Raw genomic sequence first — 27,857 nt, 5'->3', positions numbered from 1 at the left:
GTAACAACTATATATTTGCTATATGCATGTGTGGTATGTATGTACGTAGTACACGTTATATTGAACGCTTACAGAAATGTAATAAGAGTATTCGCAAAGCGCTAAGGCAAACTATGATAGATAAATCTTACTTAAGTCGTTGTTATAATTACTATAAAAAAAAATAAAAATATTCACTGTAAATCTAATTTTAATGCTAACTTATTCTCCAGTGAGTCATACCAAGCAATTGCTTAGTTATAAAAATTATATTTACTGGGCATTTTAACTGAACAAAACTGCTGCTGTAGATTTTTATAAATTATTAATTAAAATATAGCATAAAGAATAGTTTGTAAATGCTTAAATAAAAATTTTCAATACAAATTGTTTGCATGTTATTTAATTTTTCACAAGTTCCTTTATCAAAACTACAACAGCTTCAAATATAAGCACTCAACTGAGCCTTACCCAAAATGTATTTAATACGCCTTGGCCTTACCCTACTTAACACTTCGAACGCAAATTTATGACTACGGAAAACGTTAACACTAGAAAGACGGGCATATTTTCTGAATCTTATGAAGAGTTTAATAGCTGAGATATCCTTTATTGATAATATTTGAAAGAAAACTTTTTTACTTCCACTGTTATTTTTTTCGTTTCTCGAGGATTTATCTCTTTCCAAGAAATAAATAAAAATTGTATGTGCGGTCTGGTCTTGCGTCGGCAGACTTCCTTTTATTCTGCTCTCTTTACAACTCATTGCGTGGAATACCATTACTTTTAGATGAGTCAGTAAATAAGTACCTCGTTCAATTATTCGTCAATAAAGATAGGACTCCAAAAAAACGGCTCAAGCTCACCGAAAGACTGCAAAAAGCCATAGAACAATACGAGGAATATATCATAGATTATATTTAAGTAATTTTCTTTGGAAAACATAAAAAGATGCGCAATGACTTCTTGCTCTGCCAAATACTTAAAATCGAATTTGGCTTTTATACTCTAGTACTGTTATTGGCACTGATATTCTCATGGGAAGGTTTAATGCGAATTCCAACCTTGCGCTCAAAGTGTTATGCAAAAATAAAACCAAAGCAATGACTTCAGACTTTACAACAGCAACATTGCATGAATTCGAATTGATTTAGAAATTAGATATATTTTATTTTTCAACTGGTATCTCTACTACAGTCATAAAGCTTTTAATATTTAGTTCTATAAGTGTTTCCCCACAAGTCTTCAAAGTGTGCTTATGTATCGATGCATGTATATATTTTAAATAGCAAAATTTGTTAATATAATAGTTAACCGTAGAAATGCTAAAAAATACACAAATATTTCTCTTAATTTTAATTTATAATTTTATATAGTACTTCATTGAAGTGTGCCAAAGCGTTCTTTATATGTGCGCGAGCACGCATAAGCTTTGAAAAATGTGCATGAAAATTGATTGCAGGCTGCTATTAAAAAATCTACTAGTTGCAAGATTCTTGACTATACCAATATAGAAGTGCATAATGAGGGGGTTCGAAGAATAGTTTTGGAAATTTGTTCAACATTTTGTTACCTCAATTATGTGAAAACTTACAATTTGTGTTCAATTTAAGCGCGAATAGCTCATTATTTACTCCTGTTGCAAACTATTTTGGTTATTCACATCAATTTCATTACTTTTTGGTCGATTTTGTTTAAATTGTCATCCGTGAATATACTTTTTTGTGAGTCTGATTAATGGTTTTCACCAAAAATCTATTAAAATTCTTTTTAAAATTAAATTTTTCGACTAACACCAACCCCTGAAGCGATAGATGAGAATTGCAAGATCTCCAAAGAAAAACAAAATTGCATACATGTTTTCAAATTCTCACTAAAATAATACTTCCCAGTAACGATTGATAATTTAAAACTCTTCGAACCCTATAAATGCACTCGAAATATCAAAAAAAAAATTGTATATCCATATATCTGAGTATTAATGTAACAGTTAAAATGCCTTAGAAAAATTTGCTTAGAAAAATTCGTATGTAATTATTAACTAGTTAATACAAATTGACAGCAGTAGCTGCTGCACAAGAAAACCGTATGATAAGAAAGTTACATCCGTTTATTTTACTGTGAAGTTTCGTCAACTTTGATTTTACTTTTATTTTACTTCCAGTTTCCGTTGAGACTCTTTTGAGTTTCTTCTGAGTTCTTTGAGTTATTTGCCCAGACATTTATCAGTCTTTAAAGAATTAATTCGTTCTTTTTTCATTTAGTTATGTAAATGTGTATATGTATTCTGTTGTCTTCACCCACATTCGCGTCAAATTGCAGATACTTATATGTATGGGCTTGATAACTCAATCAATAGACAAGTTAAACGAAAGCAGCAAACAATAATCGAAGCAAAGAGTATATAGTCAAAGCCACAACAAGTACAAATGAATATAATTTTGCACACAGCTGTTTACAAATCTGTTTGTGTATGTACTTCTTGCATATTTTTACCCCATTTGAGTTTGACACATTTAACACTATCTAATCTTCCTTTAACAAATCACTCGAACGACATCAAATTGATGGGCAGCGGCTTGGGTACACTACGCTGCATTGCCACCTTACAAATGGAATTGGTCCATAGCTGTGTCGCTTGAGCGCTATCCGTGCGAAATTTGTAGATCGTGCCGATTGTGCGATGATACAATTCAAATGAGTTTTTATGTTTCGTATTGTCGACCACCTGCGCAAACCAACCTTCGAGTGGACACACTTTACATGGCTCGCGTTTGAAATCGCTACGCTCACTGCCTTTAAACGATTTGGGCGGAAAGTAGACAAGTGAATTGGCCCATATTTGTAGCCAGTAACGTTGCCATGAGGCGACGGCCGGCTTGCGTCCCTCCTTCTGCACAGTTTTACGTCGCACGCAACCCTGCACACAGCGGTCGAGATCGAGCGAGGGCGCATAGATCTGCTCTAAGTCGCTGTTATGGCAGAGTACGCCTTCGACACTATCATTCGAGGTGGCATCACCGCTACTAAGCATGTTACTGCTGTGCTCCAACACCGAATCGTCTAGCGGATGGCGTGCTTGTTGCTGCTGACTCAGTATGCTGTAGTCATGTAAGTGATGTTCGTCGCCGTAGCCCAGCATCATGGTAGAGGGATTGCCATAGTTGTTGCTGTCATTGTGAGAGTGTGTTATTTTGCCGAAAATGCTGAAAAGGAGGGGAGAGGGGAAAATATGATTAGCTGGAAGTGTAAAAATTTTAGTTATACAATATAGTGTTCTGAGAAACTATAAAAGTAAGTAAGTAACGCAGGGGAAAATGATATTTGCAATATTTTTAGAGAAGAATGTACAGCTTTGTTTGCATCACACGAGTATACAAAGATTCATGCAATGAGATATTCATATGTAATAACTATTTACGTATACGTATTTTAGCACAGAATGGAGGACAAATAGGTGAATACAAAAGGATATGGCAGATCTAAATTTTAGTATGATGCTTGTGCAACAGCGAAGTTCTTAAAGAAAAATCAGAAAGGTAGACCGAACTCTATAACGATTTTTTTTTGCAAATTTTGCAAAGAAAATCTAATGAAGGGCTTGCCATGAAAGAAATATCTGTACGATTTAAGTTTTCTGCACAGCACAGCATTATTACACCGTTATTATTTTACATTGTACTGAATTTTTAAAATAATTTTTTGATTTAATCATATATTCGAAATTTCAAAGTCCTTTTGAAAGAAATCCTGACGTCAAAGAGAAAAACTAAAAACGCAATTATACTATATTTGGCCTATAGTTTCGTTAGCATATTGATTGTTTAAATTCTTAAATTATCGTTTTTTAATCGCTTGCCCTGTTTGGGTAAAATCTAGTAATTACAAAAAAGGAATTACTAGAATTTGAGTCGGGTTTCGGTCGCATTGCAGGATTTTTTCTTGACGTGGTCTACTGTACAACGACATATTAAGGGTGGTTGCCAAGCTGACGAATTGACAAGCGCAGGTGCATTCACCCACACTTTTCCGGGAAAGGAAGGTATACCAACGGCCAGTTGGTTAGTGATCGCACCACTCTGTGGCCAATGAACACTGGAAAGTCCTTTCGTTCTGTGAAACTGCCAGGATTACCTTTTAAATCTCTTATGGGCCTCTGCCTAATTGGCTCACACGACACGCGACTAGGGGTGGACATAACCACATATAAAAGAAAATGTACCTTTTAGGACATTGCCCCAACCTTATTCATTTCTTTCAAGGCCTTGCATAGATCTCACAGGTGAAAATAAAAGATTTGGCAGAGATGATAGCAAAGTAGTTTGTTCTCGATTGACCTTTTTAAAATCGCAAGGGATTGGTAACTCCATAAGGTATCACAACGAATCTAAATTGGCATATCGCTGGCTTAAGGCAGTGTCACACGATCGGTACATTTGTACAGATTTATACATTTTTGAAATGGGGTTATTGGCACGAAATAAAAAAAATTGGGACGAGTTTTTTTTTGTCACACGATTGGTACAATATAGCGAGCTTCTATTGAAAAAATTTGAACAAATTATTTTTCGTGATTGGGATAAAGAAATATATTTGTGCATTCGTACGATTGGGATACGACTTGCATCAAATTTTGGGCAAATGCCCAATCGTATGACACTGCCTTTGGAGCGAAAAGTTGCTAATTCCCATTTACAAATTTTACAGGTTCTTTTACAGGAAGTTCTTTCTTGTAGCCAGTTTCCTTGAATATTTCGCAAGACTTTGAATGCAACATTTTGCGGGTTTAAACTCAGAATCAGAAGGATTCGATCGTTATTAAAAGAGTTCGTGTTATTTTGTCCTTATCGAATTTGTGGTGCTTCTTTTGGACTTCCTGTGTTTTCATAAAAATTGGAGTTAGGAGGAAGTCTATTCTCCAACCAATCCAACCTTACCTTGGATAAACTTAACAAACAAGTATAATTAAATATGATGAATATTACTTTCAACTTTGTCGTTAAAATGTTTGTCGTTTCAAAGCCAAGTGGAAATACGGCATTATGTGTCTCAAGACGTAGGGCAACATTTATGGACACAAAATTTAAAAACAAATATAGAATATTTTTATGTTATACATTTTCTAACAGGGGTGAAATATGTAAATAAGAATAGAGGGATACTAAAATTTGAAAAATTAAAAATATTTACATGAAAAGCAGGATATCAACAAACGGCAGGCATTGATTATGCAAAAAAAAAAAAACCTTGGCAAATAAGAAAAAATGGTATTGAATTTGGAACACGTACAACGGTATGTATGAATTTTCCACTCACCGACTGCATCTACAACGCTTATTGGAAATCGTGCCAATGCCAGGTGCGATCATCAAAATGGAACATTGACATTTGTGATAGAAGTTTCGTGGCAAGCTGGTGCTACGAAATCTGCCAACACACATGACATATATTTAATAAGGAAAATTGGCAATTAACAAAACAAAAAATTTAAAACAATATATAATTTTATTTTTGGCGGAGCGCACATTGGTTGTAGATTTTTTGCACATTTTATATCGCAGACGCACGCGACGGTATTCGTTCATATGTATTTATATACATCCAATTGCATGATATTGTGAGATAAATAGACGAATGCAGAGAGAGAAAGAAAGAAAGTAATAATAAGAATGATGGGTGTCGTTTTGCGTAGCGGGTGATAGAGATGGTTAGTGAGAAGGCAAGTAAATAAATACGAAAACGAAAAACACAAATTGTTAAATTACAAGTGTTGGAAAGACAAATTACATTACATTTTTTGCTTCTTAAATTAATACAGCAATTTTGAATAGCCAATTAATGTGAGAGTGAAACGCTTATGGGTCAGGTTCGTAGAATGCGATATCGATAAAACTTACTTTGTGCCCAGACTGCGACATTTACGATGGCCGGGTATGAATTTACTACCACTGCTATTGGCTATACGCATTGAGCCGATCGTTTTGGCAGGTGAGAGGTTCAAGCAAGCAAGCGCTGGTGTAACTGCATCCACATTGAAGGACTCTTTCGAGCTGCAAGAGGAGGAACTCGGACCGGACGGTGAGGCAGGCTCCAATTTTAAGGATTTTCTGCAATCATAGAGTAAATAAAGCACTTTAATAAGTAAAAATGAAAATGAAAATTGTGTAATATTTTTCTACTCACTTGTATTGATCCTCTTCGAAAATATTCTGCAATTCCTCAATGTAGCGTATCGAAGTCAAGTACTTTTGTGTGGCCTCAATTGGCAGTATATGCGTATAGTTCGATTGTTGATAGTTGGCAATGACACGCAATATATTATTCATTTTATTACGTCGCTGTTCGGGCTCCAGACCACCCTTATGCGGATGCGCCAAATCAATATAAATTAGATCAGTTAGAAAAAGACCCAAATAGGGTATGCATGGTAGGCGTAAACTTTCCAAGTAGGCACGTAAATTCTCCCAATTATTTTGATCACTAAAAATATCGCTTAATCGTTCAAATGCTTGTCTATCTTTTTTGGAGAGGCAAGCCCAAGTCTTTTTCAAACGGAAAATGCTGGCACTTTGCATGGCAGAAATGATGGCGAACAGCGAATGCAGATTGTTGAGTTCGTGCAGCTTCTTGGACACCTGCAAGGGAGATGAATAAGTATTTTTAAATATTTATTATAAAAAAAAACTAAAATAAAAAAGAAGAAAACGCAGTGCTGTCCTTAACTATGCCGAAGGCTTCATACCTTGCTTGAATATAGGAAAATCGAACTTTAATCTACAATTGAATTCTTATAAGCTGTTAAGGAGCTACATACGGTGGTCGAACAAAATATAGCCGCACCACACTTTGACAAGTTTTAACATAATATTTTTTCGTTATTTAATTTTGGATATTTTTAATAAAACTTTAGTTGATTCTTTAACAAAACGACTGTAAATCCAAGTTTAAAAAACAATATTACAAAAAAATCAACAAAATCCGTAAAAATTTCGAGCTTATCTAAATAGACTTCCTAGAAAGATTCTGACTATGCAGTTTTCTAGCCCATTGAATTCTAGTACAACAAGGTACAAGTTTCAAATGGTTAAAATTACCGTTGATTTTTTAGAATTTTTTTTGTCGAAGAAGTTACGTTTTTCTTCCATATAAAACCAAATTATGTTTATTCGTTATATGGAAGCAAAATGTGACAAGAAAAATCTTAAAAAAAATCAACGGTAGTTTTTAACCTTTTGAAACTTGTACTTTATTCTACTAGAATTCAATAGGCTGCAAAACTGGTTACTCTTGTGTCTAAGCCCGAGATTCATTTTCAGCTATCTGCTTGTGCGATCTATTATTTTAAAGTTGCATGTGACAAGGGCAGAACTAAATTCACTGGGGTAATGAAGAAGTGAATCTTAGTTATTGGAACCGTCTTGGCTTTCATGCGGCATCAAAACTTAAATTCGCTTTATGAGCTCCAGCCCCTCACCTTAATGAAATGTGTCAGTATTTCCGCACGCTGCTTTGGCTGCTCGCCACTCAAAATCTCCTGCACAGTCCAAAAGCTGGTATGATTGAAACGTTTCGTAAATGCAACTATATTCGGTGTAACAACATGTTTGTCCTTCTTCGTCCAAGCGCAACTAGTCAACTCGTCCGGTTGTATGGCGGCGAAGATGGGAAAATCCAAAAGTGTAATCTGATTGGCCAATTCATCAGCGGGCACACGTAAAGCATTCAAAATGACCGCATCTAAATTATTCATAGACGAACGTGCTGGCAAACTCTGACTCTTGCCGGGCGGTGGAGCGGAGCTAGAATGAGGGAAGAATAATATTGAAATGAATATCCAAGTAAAATTGTACGATGCTTCATTGAACAATCACAGCCCAAATATTTATTGTACTTACCCAACACAATAATAGCAACCGGGTGAGCCCGGCGATGAGGATAACGAATTCAAACAGCCAATGGAATTTTTGCGACGACTACTCTTCACATGCATTGTCTTGCTAGCAATTGCCTGCGTCAACTGTTCCGCATCGAATTGACAACTTTGTGTCGAACGTGTGCTATCCTTGCGTGGACGCATATAGGAAATGGTGGAAGCGCCATCATGACTGCGGTCACGCCCACACGAATACCGTTTCGAATTGCGTATATTGTTGGCGGAGTGTTGTTGGCCGCAATTGCTCATCGAATTAGTGTAGTTATTACGTGAATGCTCTTGTTGTTGTTGTTGTTGTTGTTGTTGTTGAAACTGTTGAGCATGAGATTGCTGCTGCTGCTGCTGTTGTGTAAGGTGTTGGTGATGATTGTTGGAAATGAGTGTTGGTGGCGCCATATATCCGTTGCTACCATTGGATTGAGTATCGCTGCGTGGTGAATCCTCACGCAAATTCTTATAGATGTACTCGTCACCCAGCTGGCAGGAGAAAATAAATAAATAAATTTAAATTACAATTGTATGGACATCATATATATGAATCTTAACAATTGCTACTTACTTCAACGTAACGCAAGCTATCCGATGATAATTCTCTGGAGATTTCCGAGTAACGCATCATGGCATGTGGGGGCAACGGAAATGCATGCGGGCTACAACGAGACGACGTCAGTCAGCCACAAAAGCACTGCAGCAATAATGTGCAGTATATGTACGTAGGAATACACACACACACACACCTTCAGGGACGGCTTTGCACGTTGCACTTTAGGAAAGGATAGTCTACTGCTGGCTGATGCAATACACAGGCGTGAAAAGTCACTGAGGCAAAAACGGGTCGCTGCAAGTAGAAAGAAAAAACAAAAATTAATAGTTGGCAGGGTGAAACACAAAGGATTTTTTTTTTGCATAAAATATGCTGCTTAAAGTTATAATTTACTTTTTGGTGTCAATACCCAGTGGCTCAACGCCGTTTTTGACTAATTTGAATTATCAAATATTAATGAAATTCCGCTGTTTGCATTCATTTATGTATTTTATTTTTTGCACTCTATTTAGTCCATTGTTGATATTTATGCGGCAAATTTGCATTTATCGCTTTTGGTATTTATTTTAATTTTTATGTTCGCGCTTTACTTAAAAGTTCATTACAGTTGCAAGGGGCAAGTGCGAATATTTAACGAGCGACCAACAAGCAAGCAAGCAACCAAGCAACTAACGTCACAACCAAATGCGATAATAAATTCTGAGTTGAAGAGCAGCGCAACAACGGAGCAACATAACAACAAACGCACCGCTTTCAACGGAAGCAGAAATAAAGTTTATTTTACAATTTAACAAAATCGAAAAGAGTACAATGTTCATGATTTTATGTGCATAAATATGTGAATGTATGTACATACATATATATTAAGTATGTATATAGCACAAAGCGCACATTTTCTTGCACATACATAAATATTCAAGTAAGCAAACAGTGGTTTTCGATGATAAGCTCAATTCATGCTTTTCCTCAAACTGATATTTATTATCATCGTATGGAGGCGTTTTTTGCATCGCACAAAGCTACATACAAAGTAAAGCTTTGTATTGATATTACAGCGGGTTTATCAGTAATACTATTAAGGAAATGAGGGTACTCAATGACTTAAAACTCGAAACAAATAATCAAACAAAAATATATATTTTTTGATAAGAACTGCGATTTGGTGGTTAAGTACTAGAATAGGAAACTTGAGGTGAATGAACTTGGAGCAAAAATATTGTCCAAGAGCGCTTAAAAACCCAAACCGAACTGAGAACGAAACTTTTGGGAGTGTTTTTACAAGAACGAAAAAGTGAGAACAAAGCTTTCGAGAAAGTTCTCAACGGGAATTATATAAGAACAAAACCCTGTGGAACGTTCACAAATAGAATAAAACGAAAACAATAGTTTCGGGAACTTTTATAAGAGATCAAGAGGTCGTTCTCTGTCACAAAGTTCCTGAATTGTTCTTCGAGCGAAAGTTCCTTCGAATTTTGTTGTCTAGCGGAACGTTGTCCAGACTTCAGAATAGTAAACAAGTAGTTTTTAACCAAAAATAAAACTGACTTTAATTTTCATATAAAAATTTAAGATTATCGTTAGTTTCTTCATGATCCCATTTTTGGATTTAAACCAAATCAGTGTGGGATCACGTGTGAGGTAACACCTTTCCTTTAAAAAAAAAAAAAAGAATTATAAAAATACATTAAAAAAATCCGACGAATTGACAACCTTCTCCGTTTTGTGAAGCCGGTTAAAAATTAAAAAAAAAAATCTAATCAGCTGTTCTAGCATTACTGCTCGTTGTATAGTTCGGCACTTTTTCTGTTTTATTTCAGGACCAGTTCGGGCGTAGTTCGAGACTTTTCGGAATCATTTCTGGACACAGATGTTTACTCACGCGTTTTTGGTGTCCAGAAACCGGGGACTGCCACAAACATTTTTTAATCACAGAAGAAATGGGAAATACACAAAAAGTATTAAATTCTACTTTTTTAATACTTTTGCAAAAATTCAAAGTGTCGTACTTCCTTGTCTTGACGGATTTACCAGATCCTTTGAATTATTACGCCCAGTCCTTTGGGCGTGCCATTCTACAAGTCGGTGAAGGGCTCCTACTTGCCCACGGGTAGAGCGCTATAATCACAGATATTAGAGTGCCAATATTGTATGTACCAGTGATAGGTATACTTACTTAAATACTTAAAGTCCTTATTGGATACTAAGTACTTGTATTCATAGTATTTAGAAATGTCTTAATACTAAAGTTAAAGTAATTCAAATATTTAGCAGGTGCTAAATACTAAGCACCAAGTATTTAAGAAATACATATGTACTTAAGTACTAAGGTACTGTAGATTTCTAAATACTTAACAGTTCAGAAAAAGAAACAATACATTAATAATTTTTTTTTTTTAAAGACTTATGGACAAAACAAAAAAAAATGCTTTGTTCTTTTCGGTATTTTTATTTATTTAAAAAAAATTCCGGATTTTTTTTAACTTTTTCGTAGTCCTTCGTGTTTTATTTTTCGGGATTATTTTAGAAACTTCAAAATTTTAGCGATTTTTTTTTTTTGAAGATTTTTCGTGTTTTACTCCTCGGGGTTATTTTAGGAGGTTTGGGGAATTTTTCGAGACTTCTTTATTTTTCAGGATTTTTCGTGGTACAATTTTCGGAATTTCCCCAGAATTTGCCGAACTTTTCGGGACTAGTTCAGGATAATTGGAGCAATTCCGGGACTTTTCGGAAATTCGTTGCAAACATATCAAATAACTACCCTATTGGAAAAAACAACTACTATATTTCTGTAGCAAACGTGCGTTGCCTTGTGCTCTTTTTTTCACAAGAAACTTTAGAAACCCGTAGTAGAAAGCGTAGCAAATTTCTTAAGAACTGCGTACTGCCCTAAGGTAATTTGACTTAAGAAAATTTCTTAGCCATTTCTTGTACGTTATTTTATATGAAGTTTTTGCTTTTCTTTTCTTTGGCCTTTATAATGACATACATACACGCATACATACATAGATAAAGTGAAATGAAGAAAAATGCAGAGATAGCGCTGGCTTGGACATGTCGTCTGTATGGATGATGATGCTCTGGTGAACAAAATCCTTCGAGTCGGCATCCATGGGTGGATAACAAGCACAAGGACACATAGCACAGAGGGAAACAGTTGCAATGCCCAATAAAAAAAAAAAAGATGAAAGGATAATCCAAATTAGTAATACATTATTTAATCATCTGTGGGCAGCTCAAGACGGAAAAAATTTTGCCCTGATAGAACGTTTAAAATTTAAGAAAAAACCGATATGTTCTTCGTCTATTTTATAGACCCAAAGTTTAAAATTTGTTTAAAATTCTGTAGTATTTTAATACACATGTAACTATACAATCGAATAATCTCAATCGCTATCAAACATTCAAAACATTCCCACACAATAGAAATACATACATACATACATATGTACTACATACATATATTTCAAATAATTAAACCGATAGTAAAATGTCAATATGTTATAGCCACTCCCGCGACACGTGCAACATAAAAAACACGCCTTTTTTAATAATAGTCAATTGTTATGTCCAGTATATCGTATATTTACATCTGAATAAACATTCAAATAAACATACATATACTTACACACGCGCCTTCATACCTGCTGAGCCTAGGGGCCTGAGTATGGCGCGCTGGACTTTACAGACCTACTAAATTTGAACACAATTTCCGGCACGCGAACGGCCAAAAGTACTAATATGGGAAAAACAATTTTGCGCGAGATATATACATACATAGATACATATAAAAAATATACTGCCAGTGAATAATGAAATATCAGCAAAGCCATTAAAAGTGGCCAAATGGACGCGCAACAGCGGCAAATGTAAACTTACGCCACAGCGATTGTTACACAAAATGCAAAAAGCAACCAAAAAAAAAAAACTAAAATTGTTTACCTTTATCATATGGAGGTTCCTTTTGTTAAAAGGAAGCAATGAAAATAATTTATTTATTTTATTTTGTTTTATGTATGTAGCTACAGAAGCGCCAACAACAAATGTCTAAAGCAGACTAGTTGACTACAAGCATTTGATACTTATTTACCAAGCAGTTGGTTGTATGTAGAGCCTGGATGACTGACTGGTAGGCTAGCTGACTGGCTAAGTGGCAAGTTGGTAAGTTGACTGAAGCGCAAAAAGCGCACAAAACCAGCCAAGCGAAGCGCGACAATAACTACAAACAATATGAACTTCAGAAGCACACAGAAATTCGTGGAAAAAAGTGGTGGCAATCAAAAAATGAGGAAATGCAACCTGACCAAAATGTTGTACCTGAGAATGATAGACTTGCTGCAGTGTGCAGAGTAGTGAATGACGTGCACAGCAAGCAAGCGAATGCAATAAGAAATTCGAAACTACTCGTAACTAAATAGAAACAAAAGTGAATAGAATTGGACAAGAAACAATTACAGCGTCACGACAATGGTGGCACGAGCGTCTGAACACTCTAGTGGAGGTGGCTGTGGCTGTGACGGTGGTGTTGGTATTGGTTTATAATGACGGCGTCATCTGCAATATGTACATACATTAACGTCATGGTCTGCTAAATAAAGTGGTTGCACGTTATGCCACAGGCGTCGCACAGTGGCGTAAGAGGGGAAATATGTAAGAAAAAATTTTTACGCCTTATTTCAGAATTTGGTTGAAGAACGCCCTATATCAGGTGACGATTCAAAAACGTCCTATCTCAGCACATTTTCAAAGTATTTTCAGCTGAGATAGGGCGTTTTTGAACTGATTTTTATAATCTTATTTTAGTTTGTTCTTTCTCGCTTTTCTTTTTATTTTTTACCTTAATTTTTTTTTAATTTTAGATGTAATTTAAAAAATATATATATTTCATTTAATTTTTATTATTTTAGATTTTATTCTTTTAAAAATAAAATTATTTTTCTAATGTCATTTAATTTTTAGAAGCTTAATTATTTTTTTTTAATTTAAGACTTCATTTTTATATTAATTTTCCTTTAATTTTTATTTTTATTATTTTAAAAGGAAAAATAAATATTTTAAATTTTTTTAAATTTTAGGTTATCCCCGTTAGGAAATCTTTCAGACTAAAAAATGTCAATATAGTTACTAGAATTTATGAAAGACTTTTGTCTTTCAAAAGTCTGTGGTGAGTTGAAAGACATGTGCCAGAATTGCCCTGTAAAACCCTTTTCCGGACCGGTTAATTTACAACTTGTTGTGTTAGCATTTTTATTATATTATTTCCAGCTGGGGTAAATTGCGGTTTTTCAAGAATTACATACTATTTCAGTTACTTTAGGTCTTTGATGAGGAATAATTTTGTTTATTTTATCTGAAGTATTATTTTTTGTATCTTTTTTTTTGAGCTTTTTTTCATTCAACGGTGCAGTTTTGACCATGATACAAAAAAGAAGATAGTTTCAATAAACAACTTTTGACGGATAATAAAATTTTTTGAAGTTTCTTAAATTGTGAGTATTATCAACGGCCTTACCACTTTGATAATATTAAAACAATAAATCGGAGTATTTTCCTTCCCATATTTAACCAATGTAATAATATTTCAAATCAAAAACTATTGTCAGTGCTTGGTACTTACTTTTACTTACATAGCTCGCACTATTTTTAGGTATTAAAAATTTATAAAATATAGACTATTAAAAAGACTTCATCGCAATTGTTCTTTTTATTTTATAATATAAACCACGCGCGTATTATGCTGTTAGTTTTTCGTTTTCTTATTTTGAATGCAATCTTGCGATCTAAAAATATAATTCTAAAGAATGTTCCTCCCAAATAAAAGCTTTTCATATTTTGGTTCAAGTTTACTTTTAAATCTCTCATCAGATTTTACAAAAAATTAGGCCTTGTGATTAGCGTATCACCATTAGCTTTCACAAATTTTGAATTCAGTGAATGACGTGCAAAAAACCTAAAGTCGGCTTGAACAGACCGCCCTCCGATAAACAATTAACATATCGTCGTATGAAGAACAAAACAGCGTATCAACAAAATGCAAAACTGCGTATGCGAGGTTGCATAAATTATTTTCTAGAGAGTAAACAATCTCATATTTCGAAATCGTTCTTTTTTTTACAAAGCAATCGCGTTTCTGTTTAGTTTCAGGACGAATGGATAAGGCTTGAGCCAAGAGCTTGTGTGAGCAAATCTTGGCAAAAAATGTCGGTTACGCGGTTTTTGCAGAACGACGATACACGGTTTTGTACTTTAAACTACGATATGTAAGTATAATTTTTATCACTTTCTTCATGCGTTCTGAAACTTAGTCTTCAACCCCATTTTTGAAATTATGTAGCCGGCATAATTTTCAAGTCCATCATATTCCATATCTTTGAATATACTGATAAAATCTTCTGCTTTAAAAAAAATATTTCTTCTAGTGATCAGGTAGCATGAATTTGATGAAATGTCATAATTTTATTAAAAGTCAAATGGTTAACAACAACAGCGAATGTCATCAAATGGAACTACCTTCTTTTTTGTATCATGGTTTTGACATTCAATGTTGAGGTTAGATTTGTATGGGAGTATGCGTTAAGATAAACCGGTTACACCCACTTTATAGGTATTTATGTACATATAATAATATTACAAACATTGGTGGGTTTTTATTGCATTTTTAAAGCGTTTTTTGAGGCTAGGTTTGTATGAGAGGTTTTTTTTTCAAATAAATCGATAACGCCCATTCTTCGTAGTTTTCTTGATTTATGTTCACAAAAGTTACATATGGAAAATTGAAGCCCGCCGCGAACTCTTATTTTTTTTCAAAAAAAAGATGGGGATGTACCACTGTACGTCAACGCCACCGCCACCAACGCGCAGCGGAAAATGAGCCAACTAAAACAACGCTCAACATTGGTAGCACCACTAAGGAAATTGAGGTAGTTAATGTAAGTGCAAACTTGAAACCATTTCACAGTGGAAAATGATGAATCATACACGTACAAGCACAGCTAAGTGGTTAGAGTCGTAGTTGGTAGCAGCTCCATTAAGCTGCTAAGTGGCTTATTGGACATTTCGTTGGGCAGCGTGCTGCGTCGGTCAGTTCGGTTAGTTGTTGTAGCAAACTGTCGATAGGAAAACCGTAGATAAAACGCCACAAGTTATGCTTCATTAATGAGATTAGACAGCTAGATATGTATATAGTTACATACATACTTATAAAGTAGCTACGAAATATATTTAGAAACTGAATAAAGACGAACTATATAGTAGTATAGTAGATACAAGTGTACAAATATATCGTCATGAGTAATCAAAGTGAGTAATACAAATTAGAACGCCTAAAAGTATGCAATGAAAGCTGAAGTTATTTACTTTGGGCTATTTTATCAATGGAGGGTCAGAATCAAATCTAACCGCGCTTAAAATTATCAGCTGATGCAAACTCGCACATAAAATATGGTTTTTAGTGTTAAATCAATTGTTTTCAACATGGAATATCGTTGCACTTTTAGGCGCATAAATTAAATTTTTTTAATTTCCATTTGACTAATATTCTAGAAGTTTTAGGAATTTGAGCAAATTAATTGTGAAAAGCGTTTGATAAATCGTCACCTATCCCAAATACGCAGGGTACTTAAGGCATTTGCCGTCACCATTTGGGGTGCAAACAAGATTTTCCCACCTCGCAACATCGACGAGAAGGAGCTGAATTCGAGACGTGGTGCACTCCGACTCGACTAAATAACTCTTCATATGCTTCTTCAACTCGACCCCCCTCAGGAAAAAAAAACAATTCTAGTGCAGCTGTTGTCCAAGGAGCTGAGGTTACAAGCTCGCTTGACCTCAGTTAAGCAGACTTCGCTCGATAATTTTCAGCTCCTTCGATAGGTTCGTATCACTGTAATCGTCCTAGTGCAGTGTGATGCTAGCCTATCGAAGAAGTTGAAAGTTATCGAGCGAAGTCTGCTTAACTTTATAATTATCCTGAGAAAGCCTGCAGTCAAGAAATGGAAGGTATTGCAGTCAGTAAGGTGGGTATCAGTCAGGCCAATTTGCTTTACTTAAGATTCTGATAAAATCAGCACTGAATAAAATGCAAATTTTTTTCAACAGCAATCAGTCGACATCAAAAAAACTTGTCGATCTCGCCTCAAATTATACACCGCAGAACTTAAATAAATACCATCGCATAACTGAAACAGCCAATAAATTAAATGCTTTCATATCAAAACATTTACCACCCACGTATGAAATATGTATGTTCGCTATAAAATCACATAAAGCATCCATTGCTGTCACGGTGATTGAAGAGACACTGTCTCTGCGTCGTAAGTGTGTATGACCAGCTAAATTTGAATTATTGCCACTGCAAAGGCCATTACAAAAACAAACAATTGCCATATTAAAAACAAACATTATAGCCAAGAAAAACAAGAAAGGCAATAAGCAGCTGTGCAAGGCAAAACAAGCAACAAAGAAAGCACAGCGGGAGGGGAAAAGTGGGGCGTAAGTGTGGAGAAAAACGCATTTCCAAGGCGATCGAAAGAAAACAAAGCGGAACGGCGTAAAAGAATCTACGTATGCCCTCGGAAATTCCAAATGCATATTTTGCTAGCGTAAAATTTTGTGCTTGATATATTTGTTTTATTTATTATTTTAATACTGAAAAATTTGCGAGAAAACTTATGCCAGCAGTGAACTTGTCACTTGTGCAAAGTTTTTCGTTTTTGTTAGCTTTTTTTTCTGTAGAGTATCCCACTTTTCAAGACTCTTCACAGACGCCCGCTGACAGTTGTTGAATAAGAGGCACTGAGCCGTGAACTCAACGGTGGCCAATTATCTGAAACACTCCCGATTTATTTGGATTTTTTTTTTGCTGTCTTTACAAGTGACACTGGGGACAAGCATTGCTAAGAAAATCGGCCGCCCATACGAACCTGCATACACACTAGGGTGGTACAAAAATGCATGTGAAAAAGTAAAGTGAGAATTTTTATGCTCTCACTCCCTAGAAGTGTTCTATACCGAAAAAATATACACCTAATTCTTTTATTATGAAATAAAAAAATATTTACACGTCGCTCAAAGCGCTCAAAATTTTCCATATATTTTATATGGGGGAAAAAACACTTTTCGTAGAAATGGTATAGAGTTCTTGAATATCAAAATTTTTCGATCAGAAAATTTTATTTCTCTTCAGGAGATTTCCCAATAATTGCACCCAATTATTTATTTAACCATTTTTTCATGGTAACTGTATTTTATAGATTCGCCAAAACCCCCAGAAAATGCAATGGGGAGATAAGTAAAAAAAATTTTAGTACAGTGTTATCTGGCTGGAGCGAACACCCGATGCTACGAACACCTCGAAAGAGTGAACATGAAAATTTTTCCATTGAATACTCTATAGAGTGAACAATTTTGAGTCTTTGTAGAGTGAACAAAAATTAAAACCAGTTCCTTCCAAGTTCAAAACTGCAACGACAATTTTAATAACAAAAAGGCTAATCACGAATTGGGAAATCAGGTGTATGCTCGTATATGTTCGTCAAAAAATGCCACCGTTCACGTAGGTGAGCGTAAATTCCGCAGGGTTGTCACTGGCCGCTTCTTTCCAGCAGGATGCATTTCGGACCCCCGTCCGAATTTTCTTGCTGAAGCGGAGCGATGAGCGAGCTATTTTAGCCGACAGTTCATACTACATCCTCCAGCAGACAAAGCCAAAGGTGGAGTAACCAGAAGACTGCACAAACCGCCAGCACCAAGTGCGCCTCTTGTTTTCACCAGCAGCAAAGCAAGGATAGCCATAGGAAAGGTGAAAGCCTCCAAAGCCATTGGACCCGACGGAATTTGCATGCTGATGCTGAAAAATTTGGCTCCTGCTGGAGTGAACTATCTAACTAAGGTCCTCAATCTGTCTATGGTCTCTCTCATCACAGCAGGCATCTGGAAAATAGGGAGAGTGGTTCCACTGCTTAAACCGGGTAAGCCGTCCAACAAAGGAGAGTCTTCTCGCCCGATAACTGGACTTTCCCCGGTAGCGACGACAGTAAGGGCCCGTCTACCCCCGCACTATACAAATCACCTGACCTCAGCGAGGCATCAGCATGGGTTCCGTAAAGTGCACAGCACAACAATAGCACATGACTCCATAAAGACCCAGATAACTCCTTAACTTAGCCTTAACCGAAACCGCCCTAGTGAGAGAACTATTCTAGTAACGCAACTAGAAGACAAACGGTGGGCGGCGAATTATCTGTTCAGCTTTTACATTTCTAAGCTCCCTCAACCACCAGAGGTATTCCCGATTGTCTTTTATGCTGACGATTGCTCGAAAGCTCGCCGAGCTTTCTCACTTCTTTACTGCGCGGAGCCTAACCCTCTCCCCTACAAAATCCTCAGCAACGCTTTTCACCACTTGGACGAACGAGGTCAGACTGCAACTGAGTATTCTCGTCAATGACGAACCAATTCTGACGGTGAATAACCCGAAGATCCTCAGAGTAACCTTCGAAAGGGGTTCATAAAACTACCTGCGGACCCAACAGCTTACCGACAGCCTTGAACGGCTTTCACAGAGAGCTAGTCCCGAGTTATATAGACTCTCGACCAGTGAATGCCTTTCTGAGAACGCAACCACCAGACGTAGACGAGACAGAGTCTGCCTCGGGAGACTCGGACCACCATAGCCCAACTTGTTGAACTCATACCTGAGCAGAATAAATGCTGATGTGCCAAATAAATTCCCGGCATTCAGAGAGACGCCCGATAAGAGGCGGGCGCATTGACAGCCAGCCAACCAGTCAACCAGTCAAACGGCTGTTGAACGGTGAAGAAAAGCGCGCACGAGCGTAGAAAAGCGCATGCCGCCAGCAGGTCGCCAACAGCGCCCACCTAGTCAAGCAGGAGTAGCAACGTGAAACAAAGAATCGAGCGATACAAGGTGAAGATGACTATAAAAAAAAGGGGAAAAAGACAAAAGTAAGAAGACACTCCGTAATAGACAAAATGCAGTGAGAAAAGCAAAGGGGGCACCCAGAAATACAGCTGACAGTCGTCCGGATCCAAGTAATAAACACTGGGCTAGGTGGCTGGCTGACAAGTTTGAACGTCACATATCCAACCCAGCGTGGCGCAGCGCCAGGATGCCGACCGACCGCACATCGAAGCTGGCATACACACGCCCAGTGGTGGCACATTCAACCGGGTCAGTGTTTTCATTGCAGTGCAAATCACAGCAGAGTACTTTCAGAAAGCACATTAATTTTGCTTTTGTGGCAGCAAGCATTTAATTGCGTAGATACGAGTGCCTAAAGACATAGAATTGAAAACATCAGCAATTGGAAAACAAAAGCAATCAGCAAGTACAACAGGAAATACATACATACATACATATGTATCGACTATATACAAAGCAAGTGTGCAAAATGGATGCGTAAATAAAGAAATCTTGAATTTTATTTTCATGGCGAAAAGTGAGTTTGCAGCTTGTAGATAGATAGTCGTGCGAAAATTGGGCGTAGGTCGTCGCACAGATGTTGAAATTTTCAAACTTCAAATGAATTATTTAGGGTAATTTCAGCGCCCACAGGAAGGAGGCCTTGAAGTAGCGCAAACGGCGTGAATACTCGAAGGAAAATTAAAAGTGTTGAATAAAAAAATCAGATTGCTCAATTAAGAGGTCTACAAACTCGAAATTTGTGGAAAATTTAGATAAATTACTGGTAAATACGTATGGAAGTAAATATTTATGGTATATGTATGTACATGTAATACGTAGATTTAAATATACAGCTATGTATGTAGATTATATGTAGATATGTAAAAAAACTGTAGTTAATGTTTTGGTAATTAAGTACTGGGCGTATTAGGACTTAAGATGCTCAAACTTTAAGGCCGGACATATTTTTTTGGTAATTTTAAAACTGATAATGTCAATTCGAGATAATCCTTTTCTCTTGAAAGGCGGTTAAAATTATTAGTTGTAAATGTAGGTATAAAAGAGCTGTTGAATGTTGGACAGAAAACCAACGCGCATGCAACAAATAAATCGTTTTTTTTTTGCCTGTCTTTTTTTTACTATTCACTTTTTTGTGTCCACTTTGCACAATTCAACTTTTTACCGGATATATTTCACATCCACTCAAGACGTAAGATATTGATGAGCCATTTTCAATGTAAATGTACACTTACAGTTTTAAAATAACCCAATTACATTTATGAACAATTATGAACAATTTATGTCCAATTTTTAAATGAACAAAAATGTATACCCAGTTTAATTACTAAACTACCAAAAATTTATCAAAAATTACCAAAAATTTATGTCCAACTTTTAAATTACCAAAATTTATGTCCAATATTTTAAGCACCAAAAACTGCTGACCAGCTTTTCATATTTAAATTAGTAAATTTATCATCCGTTTTTAAATGTCTAAAAATTTGTATCCACTTTCTAAATGGGCAAACATTTGTGTTAAGTTTTTTCATGACCAAAAATGTATGGCCATGTTTTAGGTGAACAAATATTTATTGCCTTTTTTTACACGTTTTATGTACAATTTTTCAAAGATAAAAAAATTTAGAGTTTTTCCATGACCAACAATTTATGTCCAATTTTTAAGTTCACAAAAATTTTGTTTGTTTTTAGCAACTTTCTAAATGGCCAAACATTTGTGCCCACTTTTTTCATGACGAAAAATATTAGGTGGACAAATATTTATTGCCTTTTTTACACGACCAAAAATTTATGTGCAATTTTTCAATGATCAAATACTTTTAGAGTTTTTCCATTACCAAGAATTTATGTCCAAAAGTTTTTTAGCAAACCAAAAATGTATGTCCAATTTTAATGGATTACAAATGTATGTAAAGTTTTTAGGTAACCAAAAAAGTACAGATTTTAAATGACCTAACTGCATGCATTTATGTCCAGTTTTTCAAATATCACCAATTTTTGTACAGTTTTTAAGTTACCAAAAATTTAAGTCCAGTTCTTTGAAAAGAAATTTGTTTTTAAATTGGTGCCAAGTTTTGCAACTAAAATAAATTTACATATTTCCATTTTTTGTCCAGTATTTAAGTCTAGTTTTTAGTTGACCAAAAAGTTCTGTTCCGTTCTGCAGCAACCTCAAATTTATTAAAGTTACCAAAAAACATGTCCAGTTTTGAAATTAAACGCAGAAAAACCATCTTTGCTGCAACCGAATGTCCTGAGCCTCCGCCTTGTACCTTATAGAAATTGCTTCGATACAGAGGAATTTCTGAACCGGCAATGTATTAGAAATTATAATTTCTTCCTTTTTATCGTTTTCTACGATTTTATTATCGAAGCAGTTAAAGATATTGTCAGCAATCTAATATTTATCGCTGCTTTTCATGAACTTATCGATATCGTTATGATTATTGAAACCGGTTTTAATCGTTATCTTTATTTGTTTTTAATGGTTACCATAATCGGCAATTAGGTGTTATCGAAATATTTATCGAAGATTTTAATACATTTATCGATATTGCTTTCATTATAGTTGTTGAAACCGATTTTAATCGCATTCTTTGTTTGTTTTTAATAGTTGTTTCAAACGGAAATCAGTTGTAATCGATATACTTATTGAATTATTGTCTTCAATATAATTCGATATCATATCGCTACACGTTGATAAACCGCTTCATATTCCAACCCAAATTTTTATTTTTTGTATACTGCCGATGCTGTTATCGGATCATGTCATCGATATATTTACTAATTAACATTCTATCGATATCGTTGCTACTATGGTTATCGACAAGGACTCTAATCACACTTATTATCAGATCCGTCTCACTCTTTTTATTAGGGGCGATGATTTGTTATCGATATCGATTATTATTAGTAGGCATCACAGAGGCTAAATTTTAATCTCATTAAAAAAGAGTGAAGAAAAAATCTTAAACTGCAAAGTAAAACTGTAACTACTCTAGCGAAACTAAACATTTTGCATTTTGGAAAATATATAGGGGGACTATCAGCACATGTTAGTTATTTGTATAAACGAATATTTTTAAACCTAACATTTCGTAGAAGTTTTACCCCTAGTAATGTCTTCTAAGAAAAACGCAAGATTTGTTGCTCCAAATAATGTCCCATTAATCATTTCTCTTGGAAATGCACACCAATCTCTATCCGCGGTTTTGCTTAGTATTCAATTTCATTTCATTATTACATCAAATAACAAAAATAAAATTCTATGAATTCAAAAGAAACCATTAAATTTAAAACTGATAAATTAAATATGTATTCCTAAAAAAAGAAGAAGCATCATCATGGCATGTGACACACTCCTCAAGAGATATTTCTTCAAGACGGCGGATGCACTCATCAGACAAAAACGGTCAACATTTCAAAAATTTCAATCAATTAAGCTGAAAGACAAAGAAAGCAAAAGAAAGAGACGAGGCGACCCAACTAATTAATTTCAATTAAGATTTCTCACGATATTAGCAATTGAGCTGCCAGCAAATGAATTTGTGCACAGCTGGCAGGCATGGAAGATGATCTTACTTAGGTAGCCGAATCGCGAGTTGAAGAGAACTGGGAAACAGCTACAGCCAAATGGACTACAAATTTATCAAACCATAACTAACACACACAGGCTACGTATGTACATGTTCGATCTTGATTCAGAATTAAGTCAATAACAGCAGAAAACATTACGAAATTAGAGCGAGAAATTAATATTCCATGAAATCGTCGCAATCGCAATTTAAGCCGGAACGAAAGACAGTCTCCATATATTGGAGTGATGCGCGCAGATTCATGCATATGCATTAGGGTGGTAAAAAAAAAAGTAAAGTCGGAATTTTAGTGCCCCTATTTTTTATTTTGAAGTCAAAAAGTATTTGGAAAGTGCTCAAAGCGCTCAAAGTTTTCCATGTATTTTATATGGGAAAAAAACATTTTTTCGAAGAAATGGTATAGAGTTCTTAAAAATCAATATTTTTCGATCGGAAAACCCGGTTCTCTTTAGGAGACTTCCAATAATAATATCCAATTGTTTATTTAACCATTTTTTATTACTAAAGATTTTTTATTGGTCCACCCATTGCATTTTCTGGGAGTTTCGGCTGACCTATAAAATATAGTTACCATGAAAAAATCGTTAATGAAACAAATGGGTATTATTATTTGATTTTATATTTTTCGGTGTAGAATAATCCTAGGGCGTGGCGGCATTAAAATTCCAAAAAATATTTGGACCACCCTAATATGCATGTGTGCGAGTATGTTTAAAAAAAAAAATTATATTTTCATAGAGAAACCTAATGTATTTAGAAGACATAAATATACTCGTAAAATGATTAATAAACGCACTTGGAAGACAGCCGACCTGGCGCACTGGCCTGCAAGCGAATTAGAAGGAAAAATATAAATAAACACGCACGTAACATAGCGGTGAGCTGCAAATAAATAAAGTCCATTATGCAATAATAAATGGCAGATAAAATCTACATATGGCCGGTAATAAGCTTCAAATCTACAGGCTAGCAAAAGGCAGGCAGGCAGTCAAGTCAGGCAGATGCCGAACTAGGTAGTGGCCCCAACACCACACGTACGCCTGTACAGCTAATAGACCAGCTTTGAATATAAATGAACAACGATATGGACTAATGCCAAATAGTGACGCCACAATCGTTAAGAAAATGAATACGCAAATTATCTGACGGGGAACTGGAGCTGCGAAGGTACTGTTTATTCGAATGGATAGGGAATGGGCAAAGTGCAGGCGATCTTAGATGCATATACATACATATTTGATTTATCGTCTAATAGGAAAGCCCAAAGGAAGGCGATAAGAATGCTCCCACAATTTGTAACAAAGATCGGGGATTATAGGATGTGGTTTATTTATGGAGCCCTTTCTCGACGAAGGTTTTTTGGGGGCTTTAGGGTGAATAATTCTATGCAAGATATTTGTTTATCCGGTCTTGGTCTCGGGGCCCAAACCGACAAGCGTACTGCCAAATTCGAAAAAAAACCGATGAGCTCGATCCTTACTGCGAATATAGAGCATGAAGTAGCTAAGAATACGATTCTGCAACGAAATAATTATTACTACGGCTGCGCATATTACTCGAAGTCTTACATAACAAGGAAGCGGAATACCTCGGAAAAAGCGTGGCATTACTTTTAAGAGTGCCAGTTTGACACTGTCAGCATTGCATATTAGACCAAATGTCACGAAAATATTATAACGGCTGTAATTGATTCTTCCTCAAAAGCGGCACGCAATATACGCTTGCACAAGACTTCAAAAATATACTTACAATATAAGTCTTACATACGTACATTTTCGCATCATTTGTATTTACATTAGGGTGGGTTAAAAAAAAAACTACTATTTCCTTTTTCAAAGCCCTTTTATGAGGCTACACTATAAAAAACATGACTAAAATTATAGCACAACACTTTCATTATATCTTAATCATTAATGTTAAGCGTTGTTGCGAAACGTTTTGTTAAAGAAAAACGCTTAAAATTTACGATAAAAACAAAATAAAAGTGTTGTGTTATAATTCGTAATATGTTTTTTACAGTGTGGAGAATGAAAGCAATCGCACATTCTACGAAACAAGCGCAGATTTTACGAAAATAATTTCGTTAAATATACGAATTATTTCTGTGCATTTTACAATAATTTCGTAAAAAACTAAGAAATAGCACGAAATTCTGTAGTAAATAGTACTAAATTCTTTAGTAAATAGTACGAATACATTCGTAAAATGTACTAAAGATCTGATGTCTCATAATTTCGTAGTATGTACGAAAACGGTTTTGTACAATCAACGAAAACTTTCGTGGCTCAAAATGACGAAAAATTTCGTAAGATTTACGCAAGTTTTCGTTATATTTACGCAGATTTTATTTTCAGTGTAAATCTGCATATTAAGCGCTGCTCTTATGACAGGCGTCTTTTCCACTGTCCAAAAAATATTTCACAAGGGAATTTAAAAAAATAATTGTCGATTTCATTCCACCAGTCTAATGTACATATTTATGTATGTAAATAAACTTTCTGTCATAGTCGCTAAACTAATTCTAAAATTCATTCACTAACGGCAGCCGGAGTGACAACAAAATTACAAATTATTTTGTAAAAATTTGGCGCGCGCGCGACTTCCAACCAGCCAATGCCTGCGTGACGGAATTCACTTCACCGCTTACACAACACACAACAACAGCACTAGCAAAAGCAGCGGTTCACAGCTCAAAAGTTATACGACTTACAATTTCATTGAAGCTTCTTTCTATTTATGTACGAGTTTTATATCTAAGTTTTCAAACTGCCAATTGCTACAATTGCTAGTGTAATTAACATTACAACTAAAGTCCGTAAATGTTAATGCAACGTCGTTACACGCAATCGATGCCAAAAAACGCAAGGTGAAAAAGTTGGAAAATAATATTCGCGCCGATATGCGTTCGAACAAGCGTACGTTTATGCAAACAAAAACCAACTAAACTTCCACGGAGCGCAAATTATTGGCAGCAATCAAAATTTTCGTTATTTGCATGCCGCCGCCAGGGTGGATGGATAGGGCAATTTGGTGGTGCGGTTAGGCGGTTAGGCGGTCGCACCACCACCGCTACATTCAAACCGCAAAAATATGTATAACTGCAAAGAAAGCAACATGGCCCAAAAACGCCTCCGCCACCTGACAAAATCGGTCATACAGTGTGGCTGTTGTTATTGGCGCATACGCAGTTCGCAGTTCGATGCCGCTCTCGCCTACTTCTTTACATAAATTTTCCGATCGAAAAAATAAACAAAGCAAATGGTAAAAACAAGTAGCCCACCAGCAAAATGAGTAAAAATAATAATCAGGAAAATTATTGAAATCGTTTACCCACAAACAAGTGAACGAACGGAAATAGTACGAGTGTGCTACAAATGGATGTTTGTCTGAACATAGAGATACGTACATACATATGTAAGTACGTATTCGCGTGCTTACAACTTTGTTTTGTCGATCGCTGCCGGTGTGTTTGCGTGCGGCATTCGCATACCACAATCGGGCGTTGTGTGGTGGGCGGTGGTAGACAAACCAGAACCACAACATCAAGCTACGTAATATGTATGTATGTACGCATGGATGTATAAAAAAAGCGATCTGTGTTTTTTATTCAGCAATGCGCGCACATTAACTAACCACAATCAGCAACAACAACAACAAGAACAACCACACAGTGATAACACAATGAGAGCAACAGAGGCAAATAATAATAAATATCTATGTATGGCTGTGTGTAATAGCAACAATAGAACAAAAAAAAAAAAAAACAACAACAACAGCAGAAATAATAATAATTGCATGTCATTGAGGCCGCGAGAATTGACGCCCGGCCTGCCGTGGCAGCATTTACAAAACGCCACAAGCACTAGCGCAAGTAGGAAATGAATGGGCGGAGTAGGTGGTGCTAGTATCGAGAACGTAACGGCAGTAATGCTGGAACATTTTTCGCTTTGACTTAGCTGACACTGCGCCTGAGCTTGCTGCCTGTGGCGGTGTGGTTTATGTATATTTATGCCGCCAAGTATTTCCTAGCCGGCAGTAATAGTTTTCATTTATTTATTGACAGCTCGTTGTAATTTAACATTCCATACATTTTTGTGGCTACATAGAAGAGACACTAGTTGTGAGTGACATATGACCCCTAAATATGTCACATTTGTTTCATAGTATTTTCTAGTCATACTTGGCTCTAAACGCGCACAAGAGCGATATTCTCGATTGAGCTGCAAGCTCTCGAACATGTCACTGATCTTTGGGACACACCCAGCGAGAATATCGCATAAATGGTTCGCGTACATATATGACAACCCGCAATTAAAATTTTGGAAAAGGACCTTCAGGGTTGTCGAGCATCTAAACCATTACGATATGTGATCTCCCTTGCTTGATGTACATATGTACATATTTATTGAAATAGAGGTGTTTAGTGGAAGCATAGAACTCAGCATCACTCCCTTGCTTCAGCCGTTTGAGTTCAGCTTCATTGCCAAATTCGTTCTGGGCACATTTCTGGACTTCATTTGTTTCTATTATAATTTTTTCACTTTCGTATCTTCACGATTGTACCCGATAAAGCGTTTCATTTTCGGTTGGATAGTTGAAGGGTAGTTTGTTGGGTGTTCTTCAAGAGCTCTTTCTCTAGAGTATAAAGGCGGGTACTAGCAGAAGAATTCGCTGCCGGTTTCAGTGGATATGGGGATCTAAGGCCCCTACTAATGTTCATTGTTTTATTTTTTCTTATTTTCATTGCTCATATCTCGTTTAGTTCCTATGATTAAGAGATATTGAGATGGGTAACTCTTTCAGGGTAACCGGAAGGTGGTGAGAAGGCACTTGTGCTCTCCGATCTTGCTTCGCCCTCGTTGGCCT

At 35.9% G+C, this 27,857-nt stretch overlaps 1 protein-coding gene across 5 annotated transcripts; it reads right to left on the bottom strand.

The window, feature by feature from the left end:
• Nucleotides 1–40: 40 nt before the first annotated feature.
• Nucleotides 41–26,107, bottom strand: RalGPS (Ral GEF with PH domain and SH3 binding motif). 5 transcript variants are annotated; one of them, XM_017621500.1, is made up of 8 exons: nucleotides 8,850–9,202; nucleotides 8,472–8,750; nucleotides 7,875–8,389; nucleotides 7,454–7,778; nucleotides 6,163–6,614; nucleotides 5,877–6,086; nucleotides 5,296–5,406; nucleotides 41–3,185 (listed from the first exon to the last, which is right to left on the bottom strand). In XM_017621500.1, exons 2-8 carry the CDS (start codon nucleotides 8,529–8,531, stop codon nucleotides 2,525–2,527), a joined length of 2,334 nt encoding a protein of 777 aa, XP_017476989.1. In that variant the 5' UTR covers nucleotides 8,532–8,750; nucleotides 8,850–9,202; the 3' UTR covers nucleotides 41–2,524. The 5 variants fall into 5 exon arrangements, with proteins under 5 accessions (XP_017476989.1, XP_017476986.1, XP_017476987.1 ...); XM_017621497.1 differs by lacking the exons at nucleotides 5,296–5,406; nucleotides 8,850–9,202 and adding an exon at nucleotides 25,702–26,107; XM_017621498.1 differs by lacking the exons at nucleotides 5,296–5,406; nucleotides 8,850–9,202 and adding an exon at nucleotides 12,544–12,586.
• Nucleotides 26,108–27,857: the final 1,750 nt, after the last annotated feature.

This window comes from Rhagoletis zephyria, unplaced genomic scaffold (assembly GCF_001687245.7).
Source record: "Rhagoletis zephyria isolate East Lansing unplaced genomic scaffold, Rhagoletis_zephyria_1.1 Rzeph_scaffold_02481, whole genome shotgun sequence".
Taxonomy (NCBI): Eukaryota; Metazoa; Arthropoda; class Insecta; order Diptera; family Tephritidae; genus Rhagoletis; species Rhagoletis zephyria.
Note: the sequence above shows the minus strand (reverse complement) of the source record. Positions and strands in the feature narration are given on the sequence as shown.

What these genes read in the sequence shown, in the direction of transcription:
- RalGPS (XM_017621500.1), bottom strand. Translation starts at nt 8,531, where the DNA reads ATGATGCGTTACTCGGAAATCTCCAGAGAATTATCATCGGATAGCTTG. An exon ending in ATAGCTTGCGTTACGTTGAA is followed by an intron (nt 8,390 to 8,471) that starts GTAAGTAGCAAT and finishes TTCTCCTGCCAG; the next exon opens with CTGGGTGACGAGTACATCTA. An exon ending in TACTGACACATTTCATTAAG is followed by an intron (nt 6,615 to 7,453) that starts GTGAGGGGCTGG and finishes TCTCCCTTGCAG; the next exon opens with GTGTCCAAGAAGCTGCACGA.